Consider the following 18,630-nt stretch of genomic DNA (forward strand, 5'->3'; position numbering starts at 1 on the left):
TAGCAGCTAAGCTCTAATAAGTCAATGTGACAGGAGACTATAGCCCTCAGTATTTAACAGGCAACTGAAGTGGATTTGTCCACATAAGAGCTGGCAACAGCTCAAACACATTTGAAGAGTCTTGTTTAACCTTCATGTATTTTAAAGACACCAGTGAGGGAGAGCTGCAGCCTGTTATTAAACTAACTTTCACTCACCTCTTCTTCTTACTATTTCTCATTTATTCTGATCCCCTACCTTCCCTCACTCCATCCTTCAATCCATACACTTTTCTCTATCGCTTCTGCACATCCATCCTTTTCTCTCCAAGTCACACTATCGCCCCTCTTCCTCACCGATGCAGCTTGGAGGGCTGGGCTGCCAGTAGTATCTATTTTCCACTTGGATGCAGGTGATTCTGCTCTCTCCCTGCAATTCATATCCCGGATCACAAGAGAAGGTCACAGAGTCGCCGGGCTCCCGCCCTTCTCCGTTACGACTGCCATTCATGGGAATACCTGGATCTCTGCAGGCTGTTGCCAGTGAACCTGAAGGGCAAACATACACAGAGATACACACATGTGACACATCAATACAGTAGCATATGCATTTCAGGATCAAACGTGCAGGAAACCAGTGAAGAACACATGTACCCAGACTTATATCTCATAGTAGACAGCTGTTAAGCTGAAAATATAGGCAACACTGAGCAAATTACTGGCTGATATCAGTCAGACCACAGCTGTGCAGCAGCTCAGGGACTGCGAGGGTGGTCTAGTGAAAAGAAATTATTTCCCTCATATATTCCACCTTTCAAGACTATTAAGAGTTTAAATTTAAATTTGTGAGTTTTATACAATTTTATTGCTTACATAGGAAATTGTAATTTAGCTTAAAAAATAAAATAATCTCAAGGGTGACTTAAAAGGTGCATACATGACCTAAATAATAAAGACAAATTTAATGGGCTTGTGTGTCACCAATGCAGACATTCCATATTCACAAGCTATCTAAACAATAATCCAAATAATTGTCTCCACAAAATCTGCAAATACCTTTTTCTAATTACTTTACTTTCTCAAAGGAGAACTCACTTCTCCTTTGAGGAAGTGAAATTACAAAAATATGAAATAAATCTTAATTTCAGTGAACTGCTGTCAAGTGTAAACATTAAACATGTTCCAATGAATATTACAAATTGCAGAATGTAGAGCAAAGTGTTATTATGAAACAATAAACATACCTTGAATGCTGCTATAAGACGTATGTTATAGTTCTTAAAAAGAAAGTCAGAATCAGCAAAATGTGCTATCAGCGAGTCAAAGATTTACAAAAACTAGATATCTGAAGACCAATCATGTTCTATTTGCTGTTTTTTACAAAAACAAAGGAACACAAGTTTGGACTTGAGCGGTGTACCAAAGGCAAAAATCAAGTAGATTTGATGCAAGTCAAAAACTAAATGAACTGAAAGCATAAATGAATAGTAAGAAATCAGGTGTGATGATTGTCAAATTACTCTGCAAAGAGCAAACAAAACAGAATAGGGAACAAACAAACGTAAATCCATGAGAAGGCAAACCACAAAGGAACAAACAAGACTAGAATAGACAGAATGTAAACATGATAAAGTTTAAAACAGAATTAAACTCTGCATGGATTTCTAGTGAAATTCTCAACTGCCACTTGAAAATCTTTGAGTGAGTGTACTGTCGGTGGAAAAATTACACTTTTGCATTACTAATTTTATTGTAATCTGAAAATGAGTATCTTAGCCAAACAGTGCACGAGTATGGTGCGTAACAAGAAAACCTATTCCATTTTGGACTGCACTGAATTCTATATAATTGATTTTTACATTAGCCAGCTATGAATTTATGCTAAAGTGAAGGCATTTCCAACTTATCATCTTCTATACAGTCTTTCATTTTCCACTTTCTTACAGGTGCTTCAGCTTTTAGACTAGTCATTAGTAGAGCTCATGGAGGGCATTAATATCTGAGCAGCAACCAGCAGACAGTCAGCAATGAAGTGTAAAACACTGAGCTTTCACTTTCACTCATGTTATTGATAAAAGGATGCTTTGCAATATAAATGCTGACAGTGACAAATTATAGCAAACAGGAAGCCTTTTCACAATCCCACTGCTTGGAGTGCTGTATGTTTAAGCATATGGGTATTTTCTCTTTTACAATAACTCTAAGAGCAAACAAGCTACAGAAGGCAAACTTACTTGAGAAGTCAATAGCAAAACCAGACTTGGTGATGTAAAAGTCCGTCTCAAACTGAATGGTGACAATGTTGAGAGTGGAGTGAATTCCTTCAGGCAGCAGTGAACCGCTGACCTCCTTCAGAGCCATCTCATTCTCAGGAGGCCCATCCCAGACTTTCAGAATGTCATGAGACGCCTCTGTGTCGAACGCAAGAAACTGGAGGCTGAAAGAGGTGAATTTGAAATAAAAAAGTGGAGTTTATAATGTATGTATTTCTTTGAACAGCCCAGATTTAAAATAAATAAATAAATTTTCTTGGGAAAAAAAGACAGAAATGAACAAAACTAAAGTAATAGTAACAGGCTTAGCTTGAAATACTGACTGTATGATTGTGGGCAGTTTACCAAAGTTTTGGAATCATTGATCCAAAATTTAAACTCTTAACTTTCAGACAAAGTTAAGAAGTTTAGTAAAAGACCAAAAACTGATTTGCAATTTCATTAAGCCTAAAGCAGCTCCTCTGACAACGAGCATCATTATGACCAACTTTATGAAAGTATAACATGTTTACTTCACCCTGAAAGCTAAAACGAGTTGTAATATGAAGTAACACAAGATGCTTTCAACAGAACAAAAAGGCTATCGTGTCCCTTGCAGTCCCTTGGCTCCATTGCTGTTATTTTCCAATCATTCTTGAAAGAGTTGCTGGAGGCCAACTCTTCTGAAGACATCTAACGGTGTTGGAAATTCCTCCGGTTTTCAAGCTCAACTCGACTCAAAAAATTAAAAAAAAAAAAAAAAAAAATAGTTGTAGATTATTTAGATCTTTTGGAAAGCTGATCTTTGGCTATGAAAGATAGACTTACAATGTGGTTTTAGGCAAAATCTCTGTGTTAAATTTTGAGGTCCTAAATGATTTCAAAGTACCTCAAGCTGTATAACCAACTTCTGCTTAATATTTGGATGGCATAGTGTTTATTATGCATAGGTTGTATCAAGAAATATTTCTGTTTCAAATAGTGAGATTCACTAATCAGGTCTGTTAATAAAACATCTGTCTTCCCCATCAGCTTCTCTGTGCTTGATAAAAAATGTATTGCCACAGCATGATGATGCCCCCACAACTTTATCCCATAAAGATGCTGTATTTAGTGTAACATACAGCTTTAGTTTTTGTTTTTTTTTGCCAGACAGTGCTGTATCCAAACAAGCACTATTTTGGTCTGACCAATTGGTGTCTCTTGCACTTGTTTGCTCCCTCACATGGTTTTGGCAAAGGCAAATAGTACTTCATGGATTTCTTTCAACAACTGCTTTCTGCTTGGAACATTTTCATAAAGTGGAGACTTGTGGACTGCACCCCTAACAGCTACCATGTAAACATGTTCTCTCATCTGAGCTGCAAATCTCATTAGCTTCTTTAAGGATACTGTTGAAAAAGCTGAATGGTGACAATTCACCCTTCAGTTTATTTTATCTCAGGTGAAAATAAGCTGAATTTTCACTGGAAATAAAGGGAGGCTCTCTGATTATTGTTCTCCCTGCCTCACCTATCAGTTTAGGTGGATGACCAAGTCTTTGCAGATCTTCAGCTGTGCTCATTGGACTGAAAATACCTTCTTAAGATGTTGAAACTTTGGGTAGGTTTTGATAAGTTGGGTCTAATTTCTACTTCTTTGGAACTTTATCCCTGACCTATCTGTTTTGTTCATTGGTCTTTAGGGAGTTGATGATTTATAGTTTGTAACAGGAACAACTAGAAAAAAATTCAAAAGGTATAAAAACTACTTACAAGTTACACATAATATAGATGCATGAATCTCAGAGAAGAGTTACCTGACAATGTTGCCAGGACTGACTTCAATTGTCCAGGTGCACCTTAGGTTATTGTCATAGGGAAATGGATACCCCGGAGACAGGATCCGTCCTGTAGATTCTCCCTTGAAGCTACCACCACACTCCGCTGCAAGCAACAACAACAAAAAAGAATATATTTCAGAGGAACCCACAAATACAGAATTTGGTTCTGAATTGTAGAGATATCCAGTCTGTTGTGTCCTACAGATGATTACCACCTTGTTATCCATGCTACAATTGAGAGCATTTAATTACAAGGACGGCTACAGTGACAAGTTATAATCAGTACCACAACATGGGGCAATGGTAGAAATACCTGAGCAAGGATACAACTTTAGAGAAATGGAAAGAAAATCCTTCTCACATTGAACACAAAAAATCTCCTAATTATTGTTGACCATTCAGTGATCCACCCCTTTTAAACAGAAAGTCCATCCATCCATCCATCCATCCATTTTCTGTTCACCCTTGTCCCTAATGGGGTCGGGAGGGTTGCTGGTGCCCATCTCCAGCTACGTTCCGGGCGAGAGGCGGGGTACACCCTGGACAGGTCGCCAGTCTGTCGCAGGGCTAAACAGAAAGTCAATAACCTAATTTAGAAGGGTCTTCTGTTGTTTATTTTTTCTAACTAACTTTCTTTTTAGCAAACAAAAGTAAAAAAAAACAAGAAAAAGAAAAATAGACAGAAGAAAGTAGTGCCATTTAAACAAAAATTCTCCCCACGTTGAGAATTTGTAAATCATTTTTTATCCTAATCCATCACTGGTAGACACCAATATATTCTAAGCACCTTCTAGACTCAAGCTGTGTGTAGGTAATAGCTTTTTCCATTTGTCTTCTTTTGTTTTTGTTTTTGTTTTGTCTCAGCACATACTTATTTCACTTACAGGTTTCACATACAGGTATCAATAAGGTATGCATACATATAATTAGGTCTTCACTTCAAGAAATGTTGATTAAAACACATTACCGTACATTGCCCACAAACAATAGAATAAAAACTCAATATCAATTTCAGAGTTCTTCACTGTATGGTTTCTAATGATTGTATGCATCCAGTCCTGCATCAGGAACCAACAGAGGGATCAATGATTAACAATGAAATGTTGCAGCTGTTTATATCCTCGTATAAAATGGCAAGCAGTGTGTACTAATTCAACACAGAGCAATTAGGAGAACCCATGTAGGGATAAATCCTTCAGATTAACACCTAGCTGAGCAATGATAGCTTGAGGTGAATGATAAAATAAGACACTGATAGTATCAGTCAGTGTCTTCTGACTGTAGAAGGTAGTCAGATGGGTGGACTGTGTAACACAAAAGACATAGTGAGAGTAAATGGAGTTGGAAACAGATATTTGTATTCAGTGAATAAATAGACATTTTGTCCTCACTGTCCAACATTAGATCAGTATACAATTTTGCAAATGAGGTAATCTAGTATTGCCAAAATTATTTTTGTTAGCCAAATAACAAAATAAAGAAATACATACTGTTTTCAAATTTCCATCACTGGAAAGTGCCATGCTACTCATACTTTGTTCCTTACTCTTTGGTGACACCAGCTTTAAACTGCATGATTGAACCAAACATTCCAAGAGATGCTTATTGGAGTTTGCAAGAATTTTGGCCAATTCCTTCAAGCAGAAGTGATGTAACCGAGTCATTTTTGTTTCCCCCACATACACACCTTAGGTTCTGGTTCCAAATTTTCACAAATATTTACTAAAACAACTCTAAAATATGGACTTTGTTGTCCTTAAAACACTTTGTAGCAAATCAAAGTCTATGCTTAAAGCTGTTGCACATTTGAAAGATAAGTTTTTGTTTAAGCTTTAGATTCCTGGTTGGTGTCTTAAAATGTTGGAAATATCTACATGAAGATATATTTTTTGATGAGAACCAGTCCCTCTTACGTCTAAATTATGCCATATGTTAGAGGAACTGCCTTGTAATACACTAACAGGTGTGCCTTCAATTGACTTAATTGTTAATTAAGTTAACAAGATAACTAACAGAGGCTTACAAACAATAAGACATTACTGGGCTTTTCCAAATTGTTTAAAGGCCCAGGTAGCACATGTAAAGTTCAGAATTGGCAGAAAGTGTTCAGAACATTTTTTAAAAGTGGCCTCTCTCCTTGTTCTGTCATTTAGAAAATATAATTGACATTGGTTATCCAAGCTCACCCTAAAACTGTAAAACATACATAGAGAAAAAAACACGGTGATTGGCTTTTTTTATAAAGTATACGTAAGTATTATTCAGATAAGCAGAAAGAAGCAAAGGCTGTGATAAAGACAACAAATTACCTATGCATGATGGGAGATTGTTGTCCCATGCGCGTCTCTCTCCAGTCATGCATTTGAGTGTGGCACTGCCATGGAGAGTGTAGCCTTGTTCACAACCAAATGATATGTCACTTCCAGCAAAATGACCATGGTCACTAGTTTTAAAGCCAAACTGAGGCACTCCTGGGTCATCACAATGCGAAAGCTCAAAACCTGCAAACAGAAAGGTAGAAACACACAAACGTAACCTCATCAACATTAAGAAAAACAAACTGCATATAACTATTTCAGGAAGACACACTAGCACCACCCATTCTGAAAGCTTGTGACATATTTCCAGTGTTGTGCAGTTTTCCAGAGAAAGTGGTACTAACAGGGCTATGGGAGGTAATTTCAAATTTAACAAAGATGTAGTCTTGAGGTTCCTTTGTATAAGAGCATAAAATTCCTTTTGGACACACACAAAAATGAGATATTCCCAGTTAATCATTCCATTGTCTGGGCAGAGTTACAACTGGGAAATGGCCTGTCCACTTGGAATACTATAGGATAACAGCCACAAACAAGAGAAGGATGCGGTAACTTTTTAGCTCTGCATTGTCTGAACATGGCCATGGCCTTTATTTGGGCTCTTCTGTTCCACGTAGAAACCGCAAGAGTTCTGCTGTGCAGCAACACTAGCTGCACATAAATGTACAGGACTGATTTATAGTCTTTTTTCGCAGTGAGGTCCGTGCTCATGCCAGGTGTTATAGTGCTGTGGTATTATAAGTGTCATGCCCAGTATAAATCCCCAGCAGTTAATGTTCACATTTAGAAAATTACCGCAGTTCTTTGGGTAGAAAAGTCATGAAAGCATGATCAGATTTCATGTTCAGACAAGATTTAGGCAGGCCATATTCCACCATATCCTTGCCCTGATGGTGATTTGCACATTAGTCAGACCTATCCATGTTAAAAAGAGTCATTCATCCTAAATGAAAAGACCAAGGAAAGACAGCACTACACAAACAAGCTTACATTATACTCCATACCATGTGCAAAATCCTGGAGAAAAAAAAGGCAAAGAAGGAATTCTATTACCCTCTGTCTCTTCATAACCATTAATTTTCTAACTCAAACGGCAGTTACTAATTGCAGCTAGAGTTATATACAGAGGGCCGTTAATTTTGTGGTTGCAAATTAGCACCCAGTGCTGATTAACGAACCCTTTCTTATCTTTGTCAGATCTTAAAACATTTTTGCACCTGGCAAGATTGGAGTAGCCATTACAGACTAAAAATGTAAGCCACCTAAAAGATAAAAAGTAATTCTTTCACACCAGTCCAAAACTATTGATTGGTCAAAAGAGACGTTCTTGTTAACAACTGCATGTTGATTTTTGCATAGAACACCTAAAAGGGCAAAAGAGGGCTCTCAAATGCAGGTGAAACACAAAAACAATTTAAATTGGGAGGCAAAAATTCAGGCTCACCAGAGCATCCTGTTGCCACCAAAATAAATTAGAAGTGGTTAGCAACAACACAAAGTCAGCAAGCCAATTATGGGTCAAACTTAATTCTGTCTGTCTATTATTGGCTTGAAAATTTTCAATTTAGACATGCACTCATGCATGCAAAAAAACACACAATGTAAATATTGCATACAATAAAAGACATTTAACAAAGCCAAACACCCATTTACAAACATATATACATGCAAGGAGTGATTCCAAACAGTCCCAGTGATAATTCACCTGTATAACAAGGTACAGTTAGGCAGACAAGGACACTAATTGCAGGAGTAGAGCCCAAAAGAAAAGAAGCAAAGGGAATTCACACAGAGAGAGACAGAGGAAGAGAATGGAAGGAATGAAAATTGCTCATTTTCGTGCTGGAGAAGGGCAGCAACACCACGCTGTGCTTAATGGATACCCTGGCAGTGAAAGACATGCAGAGGCAGGGTGAGGGTCAATTAAAACCTTCTTTTAAACTCCTCTACTTGAAATGCCAGACTTCTAAAATGAGGCTAAATTCACTCATTTGGACAGAGTTTTGGGCCCTCCTTCTCCAGGCAAATGCAATGTGGCTTACTGTGGTATATGAGGCGGAATCCTGCTGCCGTTGACTCAAGGTCTGTGTTGAATTCAAGCCACAAATAGTTGGAAGTGCTGGTCAGGGACAGGCCTTGCATCAGTGTGCCTGTGTAAGTCCCAAGAAGGGGAGCCGTTCCATCCTTACCATCGTACAGCTAATCAAAGACATACAAGCAGGAGTTTTTTTCAGATTCCAGAACAGAAAATATAGAAGTTGACTATACATTTTCATTTCAAGGAGATTTTGGAATTGCATATTTTTGGCAGATTTCTGAGCCCCTTTCAATTTAAACACAACCAGATGTTTCAAATATATTGCATGAATGTGATACATAAAACATATATTCCTGGGTTCTCTAAAAATATAAAACACTTCTTTTAATCTGGTTTTGGCAGAACAAATTAGAATACATATTTGCCCAAAATAGTTATTAGGAATTATAGTGCCTTGAAAACATATTCATACAAATGATTAATGATTGTGAAGTGTAGAAAATCGTTGCATGTAGAGGACACAGGATCATGTCAAAGAATGTGCTGTGGTCAGATGAGAGAAAATGGTAAATTTATTTGGAGTACATGTAAATATTTGTGAGGCAGAACACTAACACTGTACCTTCTCCTGAACACACCATTCAAAGTGGTGAATAACAGCAAAGGTATTATGTGCTATGGTGATGCTTTTGTTTAACTAGAACAGGGAAGGTAGTTGATGGAAACATGGATAAATCTAAACACAGATGAATCATGTAAAAAATCTCTATAGAGTGTAAAAGACAAAAAGATAATATAAAGAACTAGGATAATAATGATACAGCTTACTTTAAAGCAAACTGATGAATAAGAATTTCCTGGTCAAATTTCAGATGAAATCTTATTGGGAATCAGCAGTAAGTCTTAAAATGGCAAATTGTGATTCCCTAAATGTGCAATAGTTTTGATTCAAAACTACAGAATCAGAGATGCTGGAAACCTGACCTTTAGATCAACTTAAAAAAAAACAACTAACTTTTCATTACATTTCACTATTGCATACAATACCAGTAAAATAAACTGAAAACGTTGGCTGTTATGTGAAAATGAAAAAAGGTTCAGAGGGCATAAATACTTCAGCAAGACAAGTAATTGGTTAAAAACTTACATTTACACCCTGACCCATTTCTGATCTCATCTGATTAACGTAAGGGAAAACCAAACACTTGGAAACTTCTCTAACATACAAAAGAAAACTTATTAGCTTTACCAGTTCTTTTACATTTCTGATGTTAATATAAGGATGAAAGGCAGGTTTGCTTCACATCTGTGGTGCAGACCAAAAATGTTAAAATGCATTTGATAAAATTAGTTATTCTTTGTTAACAGAACAGAAACAGAAACAAAGGCATTATTTACCTTGAGAATGTCACCTTGTGCGAGCTGAAAGGCGCTGGCAGTGATGTTGATGCCTTTTCCTGTTTGGACCTGAATGCTATACACGCATTCATGGCCGTTGTCATAGTTCATTGGATAGTTTGGCGACAAAAGAACTCCCTCATTGTTGGAGACTGTGGATCCACACTCCGCTGCGAGAAAACAAACACACAGACATCATCCATTATATAAGAATATACACAACAAATGAGATGAAGTAGACACTGCCTAGCTGGATCATTACCTAAAGAGATAAAGTTACAAGTTAACTGTGTTTCGTGGATGAACAATTATTACCCTACAGTCATAAAAATTATTTTTAACTGGCACTGACACATTATAAGAAGTGAGAAGAGCATTAAATGATTGTTGTAAAAACATTGAGCAATTCCGTTGCAACATTGAACAGTAGAGGATTAGTTGGCAGAAGTGTCAGAGCTGAAGTGACACTGAGCAAAGAACTGATATTCACCATAAACTGTAGATTTATGATTTATTTGAAAGATATATGAATATGAAATCGCTGAATTCCTGGAACCATAAAAAAAGAGAACGCAACACAGGATATATTCTTAACAACTCACTGTACTTAATTTATGTTTCAAGTAAATGAAAAGGCTCTCTTTGTGGCCAAACATATAATATTAATTATGGGTCTATAATTTTTATTGTGCGATTCCCAGGAAGAAATAACGCAATGGCAATCAACTTCTTGACATTTAATGTGGATTTTCTTCTATCCACAAAATATTTGGTAAAAAGCATTTGGGAGATGTGGGGTAGATTGCTGCTGTGCTGCATGTACGTATCAATGCTCTTCTTAACATTGGTAGGATTTCTTCATGATTTGTTGGTTTTTTGGTACTATCCCTATAAACACAGTCCATTAATCAATCACAGTCGATCTAGAAGCTTACTATTGCCTTGCATTAGCCAATCCCAAATCAGTTTTTATTGGTGTTGGAAAACCCAACTGGGCCCAAATTTCTACCATGTAGCTGATGATTTAGGGAGGATTGTGAACAATTTTGCACCATGGTCCACTGGCAAAGAAACAGTCCCACAGCATGATGCTACCCTGACAGCACTTGGTAATTAATGTAATGTTTTAAGTCTTGAAGACTACACCTCAACACTTTTAAACATCCTTTCTTCATAGGAACCACGAAGCTCCATCTTTGTGTCGTCTGACTATAACACATTTCTTGCATAAGAAAGAAATGTGGATCGTCAGCTAAAAGTTTAAGTCTGTTTGCATAATTTTAAACGTCTATTCATTACGAAAATTTGCACACATTTTAAACATATGCACCTAGTACAAGTTAAGATTAATTGAAGATGTTTGTTGTGTTATCATTCCACCCTTCAAATGTACTGCTTTAAGCCCAAAGTTAATACAGTATTGATGAGTATAAACATTTATGATGGAGCCGTAGATACATTTATTAGCTTACCCTGTCTGATACTCAAACTATAATATGCACATTCAGAAACAAGAAAGAAAAAGTAGCTGAGCACGTACCCACACACCTTGGCAGAGGGGCACTCCACATGTGGCGGCCACCCCCCAAGCATACGATCTCCTTTGCCCCCTGTAGACGATAGCCCGTGTTGCAGTAGAACAACAGCGAGTCGCCGATGCCAAATCTGGAGCCTGTGTGCCAGCCAAACTGAGGCGATCCAGGATCCTGACAAGGCTCAAGATTATATTCTGCAAACAGGATACAAAGAAATAATTGCATGCATAAATCTGTTCAGGAAAATGCAAACACTGTCTAAGAAATGTTAATACAGATGAGGTATTTTGCAGTTAAACTTGCTTATAAAAAGTACCCTGCTACTCGTTTTTCCTCTTCTTGTATATTCAGCGACAAAAAGAAATATTGCAGCAAGCGGGGATTAAATGTCTTGCTCAAGGACATTTCATCGAGTTGGGATACGTGCCTAAAGCTTAAGATCTCGACATGAAGGATGGGCTCTAAAAACTAGGCTACCCGTGGTGCAAACCCTTAAACAGTGTTGTTGTTAGTGGCCTTAAAATTTGAAAAGATACAACAAAGGCTTTGATTGAGGAGTAACAACTTAATGCCATCTACATTTCCTTCACACAGAGTGTAACAGGCTGTATGGATAACCATATAGGCCTATTGATTTGAGCCCAGCAAAGCATTCTAGGAGTCTGCTGTAGGATGTGGCCTGAGAGAATATGCAGCATTTGAACAAAGGTCTTAAAAGGTCAAAAATTGAATTCTAATCAGGAAATCTATAGATGCTAATTGTAGAGCACGCAAGGACAAAAAAAAACACACAATCAGCAACTGCTTTATGCATATTCATGAATACATAAGCTATGCTTCACTTCAGCAAACAGCAGGCAAATATTTGGCAAGAACACTCATGAAACAGCCCCTGTCTCCTTTTTCTTCTTTACTATGCATTTCCTTCTGTCACCCTACCTCTGTCTTTCTCCGCCCTCGCTATCTACTTTACTCATTCAGTACTGCCATCTGTCTCACCTCCCCTCTATCTGTTCAAGTTCTATTTCCACTTCTCTGTAATTATCCATTCCTTGGTCTCGGCATGGGGCCCATTTTTCTTTGCACTGCAGACTCCTCAGTCCTCAGGTCACTGGCCCACGTGCTTTGATGAGTATTATTATCATAGTCGGACGCCTACTGCCTGCATGACCTCTCTGTGTGGTAATTATCCTCTTCTTACCAGCAAGCCCCGAGGCAGAGTTTACCTTCAGCCCAATGACCAACAAAACACCCATTAAATGTTACTTTATGCAGGCTTCAGAGAGGCTTGGTGCTTTTCATCTCTTCTTTGAAAAAATAGTTAGCATGTCTCTCTCTTTTTCGGTCTGCCTGTCACTGCTCTTCAGTTTGGCATCCTGTCTCACAAGACTAACCCCTCATGTTTTGCATTCTTTCTTGTATCCCTCTCACTACAATTCATTCTCCATCCTTATTTAATAAATTCCCTTCAATACAGCTAGCAACACTCCTCGCTTGCATTTCTCCAACAAACAGAGAGAACGTATGCCTTTTTACCTGAGAAAGAGATGTTGAACCCCTGCAGAGATATGGAGAAGTCAGAAATGAAGCGTAGCTGGGCCTTGAAGTTCCCATACAGGCCAGCATTAACCGGTGCAGGTCTTTCTGAGCCAGTGAGTCGAGCTAGAGGCTGAGCGAAGCTGCCATTTTCTGTTATCAGAAGGTAGTCATGGTGATCCTCCAGGTGGAAGGAGTGAAAAGTGAACTGGACACCTTGGAGGAGAAAATCAAGTTCAGAGTTGGAGGGTTGCAGGAATACACACACACACACAAAAAGAAAAAGAAAAAAAAATCACCATCAGAGCTGGAGACACTCTCCACAAATGGACGTCATAAATATAATACCTCTATGTTAGTATGGTGACATAAATATATCTAGACATGTAATTTAAAAATGTATCTTGATTAGATATTTTAATTTAGTCTGTATATAATCTACAAAATGGATATGCATTTACTAGTCCTGGTGACCATGGTTTTGAAAAATGAATTCTGCCAAGATCATCAAATGCATGTGATGATTTCAGGACTTTGCAGACATATTTCAAAATAATGAAGTACATAAATTTCTAGGTGAGTATGCATATCTTGGTTGATATTGATAGCCATTATAATAACAAATATATCCAATCATTGTCTTATTACTGTTGTTTTTGGTATATATAAATTTATGTTTTAAGTTAATCTTTGAGGGATTCTTGTCTGGGCTATGTCATCTTGCCAAATGAGTATTTTGTCCTTGCTATGTCAGCCTTGAGATATGCTTAATTGACCCCCTCCCCTGTTTTATCAGTGCTCTAGTTTTTTTTCCAGATAATTAATTTTTACCATCAGTTTGCCTTTGAAGTCTTGATGGGATTTCCTCTGAGACAAGCAGGGTTCTCAGTATTTTTTTGTTTGTTTGTTTTGTTAGTGGTCTTCTGTTTTCTCAAACCTCTAGTCCAGTGATATTTAAACTTTTTTCAAAAGGGCCAAATTTGTCCATTTTCTTTGAACACCCCACTTTTTCTTCCCACTTAAACAGTTAAACACACATTTTTACCTCCTCAGCAATAAATTAAATGCAATATTTTAATGAAACAAATGCCAAATGTATATTTTGTGGATCTGAAACATAAAAAGGGGGTCAAACATGCACCATTTTTTTTTATTTTTATGGTTAAGTAATTTCTTTTTTTTTTTTTTTTTGTCTAAAAAAGGTATTTAGTCTATTCCATGATCAATGATGAAGCTTGCTGTATTTTGGAAAGCTTAAATAAATGTGCATTTATTAAGAGTCACTGGAAATTTATTTGCATATTCAATGGCTCAAAATGGCAGGCTTGGTTCAGGATTAAAAAACTAACAGTGTTGTATTCTAGTTATAATACAATTTAAAATGTATTATGCAATTCATTGCAAGTCTGTGATCAGAAGAACAGTGATTTCCTGGAGCAGCATCTTCTTCCAACTCCCTTTTACTCCTCATCATTTACAGCTAATGTCTACACTGATAAGACCATCATCAACATCATTACATATGAGGGTAATCTGACTCTCATCTGGTAAATAAATATGGCAAATGTTGTTACTGTACTGATGTTGCAAAACAGCATAACTTTGCATTGTAGGGGAACGAAATTACACCTATTATGGTATCATCAAGGTTGATGCATAACATTATAATTAATAAGAGAAATTGATAGCAATGAAGTATTTCCAAATATAGTATGAACAGAAAACAAATTATGAATAAATGTTTTTATTCATGTAACCTAGTTGAAAGTCGGTATGTAAACCCGACAAAATGTATTCTTCCTATTTATTGCATCTGAACACAATGTTGTTCAGATGCAGTAACATCCTGATTCTCTCTATGATGGCCAACTGGCTGCTTTTCAGCACAATCAGTGCTGCCACGTCCATGCCATCTGTTGTATCTCTTCCAGTATGACTATGTAATGTCCTTCCCAATATTTAGCTCACTTGATAAAAGAAGTTTCAGATGACCCTTAGAATAATAACTAAATGAAGTGATTGATCATTTTATTACAGTGCATAAAGGCAAAAGATCAATTAACTTGGAGTCACCTCTATGGATATTATGATGATTAAAATTCAGGATGTACTAGATGAAGAATATAAGGCTAATTTTGTTTCCCCCTGAGAAGTGAGTGGTATTTACAGGCAAAGAAAATCAACCTTATTGATTTTGAAATAATTCTTTAAGCAAACCCAACTCATTAAGTTGACAAAAGTCAACTTAACTTGTTTAGTACGGTTTTGTGGATTGAAATGTCAATACGTCTATGTGTATTGTTAATTTTGTTATGTTACTGTAACAGCAAAAGCAAATAGAAACTCTAATGTAGTTTTAACTTTTTAAAATGTCTTGTTAAATAATACAACTTGACTCATGAAAGAAGAAAGAGGTATGTATAAATGTTTATTTCGGAAAGTGGGAAATGTTAAGGATTACAAAGAACACATGCACTGTAAAATAAGCTGAGTTGGCTTTTTGAGTAATTATGAACAAGGGCTCAGACAAAAGGTTATGATCTTGTAATCCACGGTCACTGCCTTCTCGCAAGCGCCAAACCAATAAATTAACTCTTAATTTGTAATGAAAAATTAGAAACAAGAGACATCTTGACAGACTGACCTCTGAATGTAAAGTTTGTAGTTAGATTGATGGATTTTAACTGTACAAATTGTTCTACTCTAAACAGTATAAAATTCAAACCAACTATGTTTAAATAACACCACATTTTATTAATAAACTGCAATTTCCTACCTTTCCCATGACTGACTTCAACAGTCCATGTGCAATTGAGAGAGTTAGGATAGAGCTCTGGGTAGCCTGGTGACAGGATGATCCCAGCAGGCCCTCTGATATCCCCACCACATGATGCTGAATAAAAAAGGACGATAATGGATAGTCAGTGTTACTGAGAAAGAAAGTTCAATTGAACCAATATATCCTTCACCTAAAGACAAAAGAGCAATTTCGCATGAATAATGTATTCAAGTCATATAATCTCCTAATATTTTTATGAGCACCTACTCTGCAGCTGCCAACGCAATGTTTTTCTTTCTTTGTCTTCGCAAACCAGCTCTACCTTTTCACAGGACACTAAATCATTTATTAGGTCAACTATCCATCCAGGTTTTCTACTGTTGTGGAATCTTAAGCTTGACAAAAACATTATCAGAAAACATCATTAAAAAGCTTAGAAAACTTGAGTCATGTTGTGTCTGACCCCAATTCAAGGCATCCATTTTCCTCCTATGCAACTCAATGTTATCGTCGGATTCGTGTACAATTACGATGCAATTCATTTGATACATATAATACAGTACAGTTAAATTCATCTGACCATAACAAACAAGTTCTCCATCTAACACATCAAGTCATTAACTTTGCCCATGTAACTAACAAACCTGAGTCATAATCACTTCTTTAAAGGGATTTTCAGTGTTTCTTAAGCAGATGTAAATACTGTTGAACAACTTTTTTATTATGGTTATTTTCTATAATCCAGCTGTAACTCTTAAAGACTGAGCCAGTAAAAATGTGAAGACAAGGAATGCTGTCAAAACTAATGCCGCTACCACAATGATGTGACTGGCTTAATTTACTTCCAGAATGCATTTTATCCTCTCAAAGGAAGTTAATGAGATATTTCTTTCCTCATCGGTGGCTGGTGGACACTGGGAGGTGAATGCCAGATGTGGCTGAAGGTTAAGTGGAGTAATTGGATATGGCTTGAACTCGTAAATGTTTGTTCATGCTGTCACTGAGATTTAACTAGAAAGTCATATCAGCTCAAAGACAATGCTTGTCAAATCAAGCATTTCTGGAATTTGTTGAAATTTGTAATTTTTTATTAGTTACTTATCTAGTTATGTTGTGTTTTGGACTATGGCATTTTCCTACTTTAAGAGTGAAAACACAGGCAAATGCACAAATGCCTTCTAAACAACATATGCATGCATATAGTATCAGAGTAATATGCATCAGCTGATGTTTGGGGAGAGAAGTAAAAAGCCTTGGGCTCCACAGCTGCATGTACCCAACCCCTCCTGGTCCTTCCTTCCACCCTCTGGGTTTTTAAGAGACCACGACACATCCAGACTTGCACCATTACTCACAAACAAAAAAACTGCTAATTTATTAATGAGCCAACAATACATGAAGTCATTAAAAGTTGACAGGCATGCTAGGCAAATTATTACTCCACATGCAGCATGCCAAGCCAGTTGGCACCACACAGACATACCTAGAATATACCCCAATGTATTTTTAAGGGAAATTCCACTTTGAGAGACTTGCATTATTTATCTCTCTCATCTCTTCATGGCAAGATAATCTTGAGTTAATACACTACATTACACTGCAGATGTGTTTTGCAATAACTATATAAAAAAGAAACAATACATACCATGATTTAATTTCCTATATTTAAAATAAGAAAAATTATAACAACTGCTGTTGCAAAAATATCATTGTTACAGTGTTATTTTTGTTACATAGTGTTTATTTACTTTAAGTTTGATTTTTCATACATTGTTGAGCAAAACTACTGGAATTACATCTGCTAAATTCAGTAATAGCGTTCAAGTAAACATAGTAGTTGTGTAGATATTAGCTGCTTTATTGGTCTGGCTGTCTGCTTAGGAAGCCAGAATGATGTCAGCTTCTCAGTCAACAGGATGCTTATCGCTTGTCAAATGTCTTTTCAAAATAAAGTAATCTTATTAAGAGCAATGACTTTGTATAGGAGGTAAACGTGTACACTACATGCCCAATCAATTCCATGATTCCTTACAGAAAACAGTGTTTCCAAAACCGGATGTCTTTTCTGATTAAAACACCTTGTTATAAAGCAGTGACAAGAATCCATTTGCATAGTCAATGCTACTCTAGGCTACTCAAAACGTTTCACACAAGGACTCGCAACTAAGATTAACAATGCATGCAAAAATTACTATTTGTATTTTAATGTTATTGATTTTTCTTTTAACAAATCATTTTTTAATTATGTTGTTAGCCTATTTAATAGATGTGTTGCAAAAGCACAAATTGAAGCTGCATTTTTGTATTTCAGTAATGAGACTGATCCATGTGCTGAAATGCACATGAACGGTTCATCTCAACTTACCATCGCAGGTAGGCAGTGGGTGGCTCCAGAAGTGATTCTTCTCACAAACAAGTGGTTCTTCATGGCTCAGTCTGTATCCAGGGTCACACTGGAAGGACACAGTCGAGCCAATCGACAAGTCGTGGCTTAACCGCAAACCGTTCACTGGGATGCCAGGATCCATGCAGGAGAAAGTGTCCAGTGTAACCACTAGAAGAACATAAACGCAAACATTCCTTATTAAGTATGACACGGTTTATTTTTTTTTGTTTTATATTTTAAGAGAGGTTATTTTTAGAAAGTGCAAAAAAAGTCAACATTTCCTGAGTGTTTTTGTGGTTTTCTGTGAAAGAGCTCCCTGTTATTATGAGCCTTTTCTATGTGCAAGTACTCAAGTAAGAATGACTCTGTGAAAAGGCTATTTTTCATACTGGCAGTGATGTGAAAAGTATTTGACCTTCTTAAAAATAGTGCTGTTTAAATACATAAAATGGGTTTTAAAAAATAATTTAATCTATTAATGCTATAAACTAAAAACACGGCCCAGTGTGAAATAATAGAGATTGTAAAAAAAATTGCATGTATGGAAGCTTTTCAAAGGTAAACCACTGCTGACAAAGCAAAAAAGAA

General features: G+C 36.8%; 1 protein-coding gene across 5 annotated transcripts in view; it reads right to left on the bottom strand.

The window, feature by feature from the left end:
- Nucleotides 1–18,630, bottom strand: part of LOC114141949 (CUB and sushi domain-containing protein 3-like) — a 244,962-nt gene that overhangs the window by 133,409 nt on the left and 92,923 nt on the right. For all 5 annotated transcript variants that reach the window (XM_028012891.1, XM_028012890.1, XM_028012888.1 and 2 more), the window contains 10 exons: nt 18,022–18,210; nt 15,654–15,770; nt 12,878–13,093; nt 11,347–11,535; nt 9,807–9,976; nt 8,413–8,569; nt 6,362–6,553; nt 4,029–4,155; nt 2,213–2,415; nt 336–527 (listed from right to left, as the gene is read on the bottom strand). In XM_028012891.1, the coding sequence (XP_027868692.1) occupies nt 336–527; nt 2,213–2,415; nt 4,029–4,155; nt 6,362–6,553; nt 8,413–8,569; nt 9,807–9,976; nt 11,347–11,535; nt 12,878–13,093; nt 15,654–15,770; nt 18,022–18,210 (1,752 nt within the window). The remainder of the gene's footprint in view (nt 1–335; nt 528–2,212; nt 2,416–4,028; nt 4,156–6,361; nt 6,554–8,412; nt 8,570–9,806; nt 9,977–11,346; nt 11,536–12,877; nt 13,094–15,653; nt 15,771–18,021; nt 18,211–18,630) is intronic.

The sequence above is a fragment of the Xiphophorus couchianus genome, chromosome 3 (genome assembly GCF_001444195.1).
Source record: "Xiphophorus couchianus chromosome 3, X_couchianus-1.0, whole genome shotgun sequence".
Lineage (NCBI taxonomy): Eukaryota > Metazoa > Chordata > Actinopteri > Cyprinodontiformes > Poeciliidae > Xiphophorus > Xiphophorus couchianus.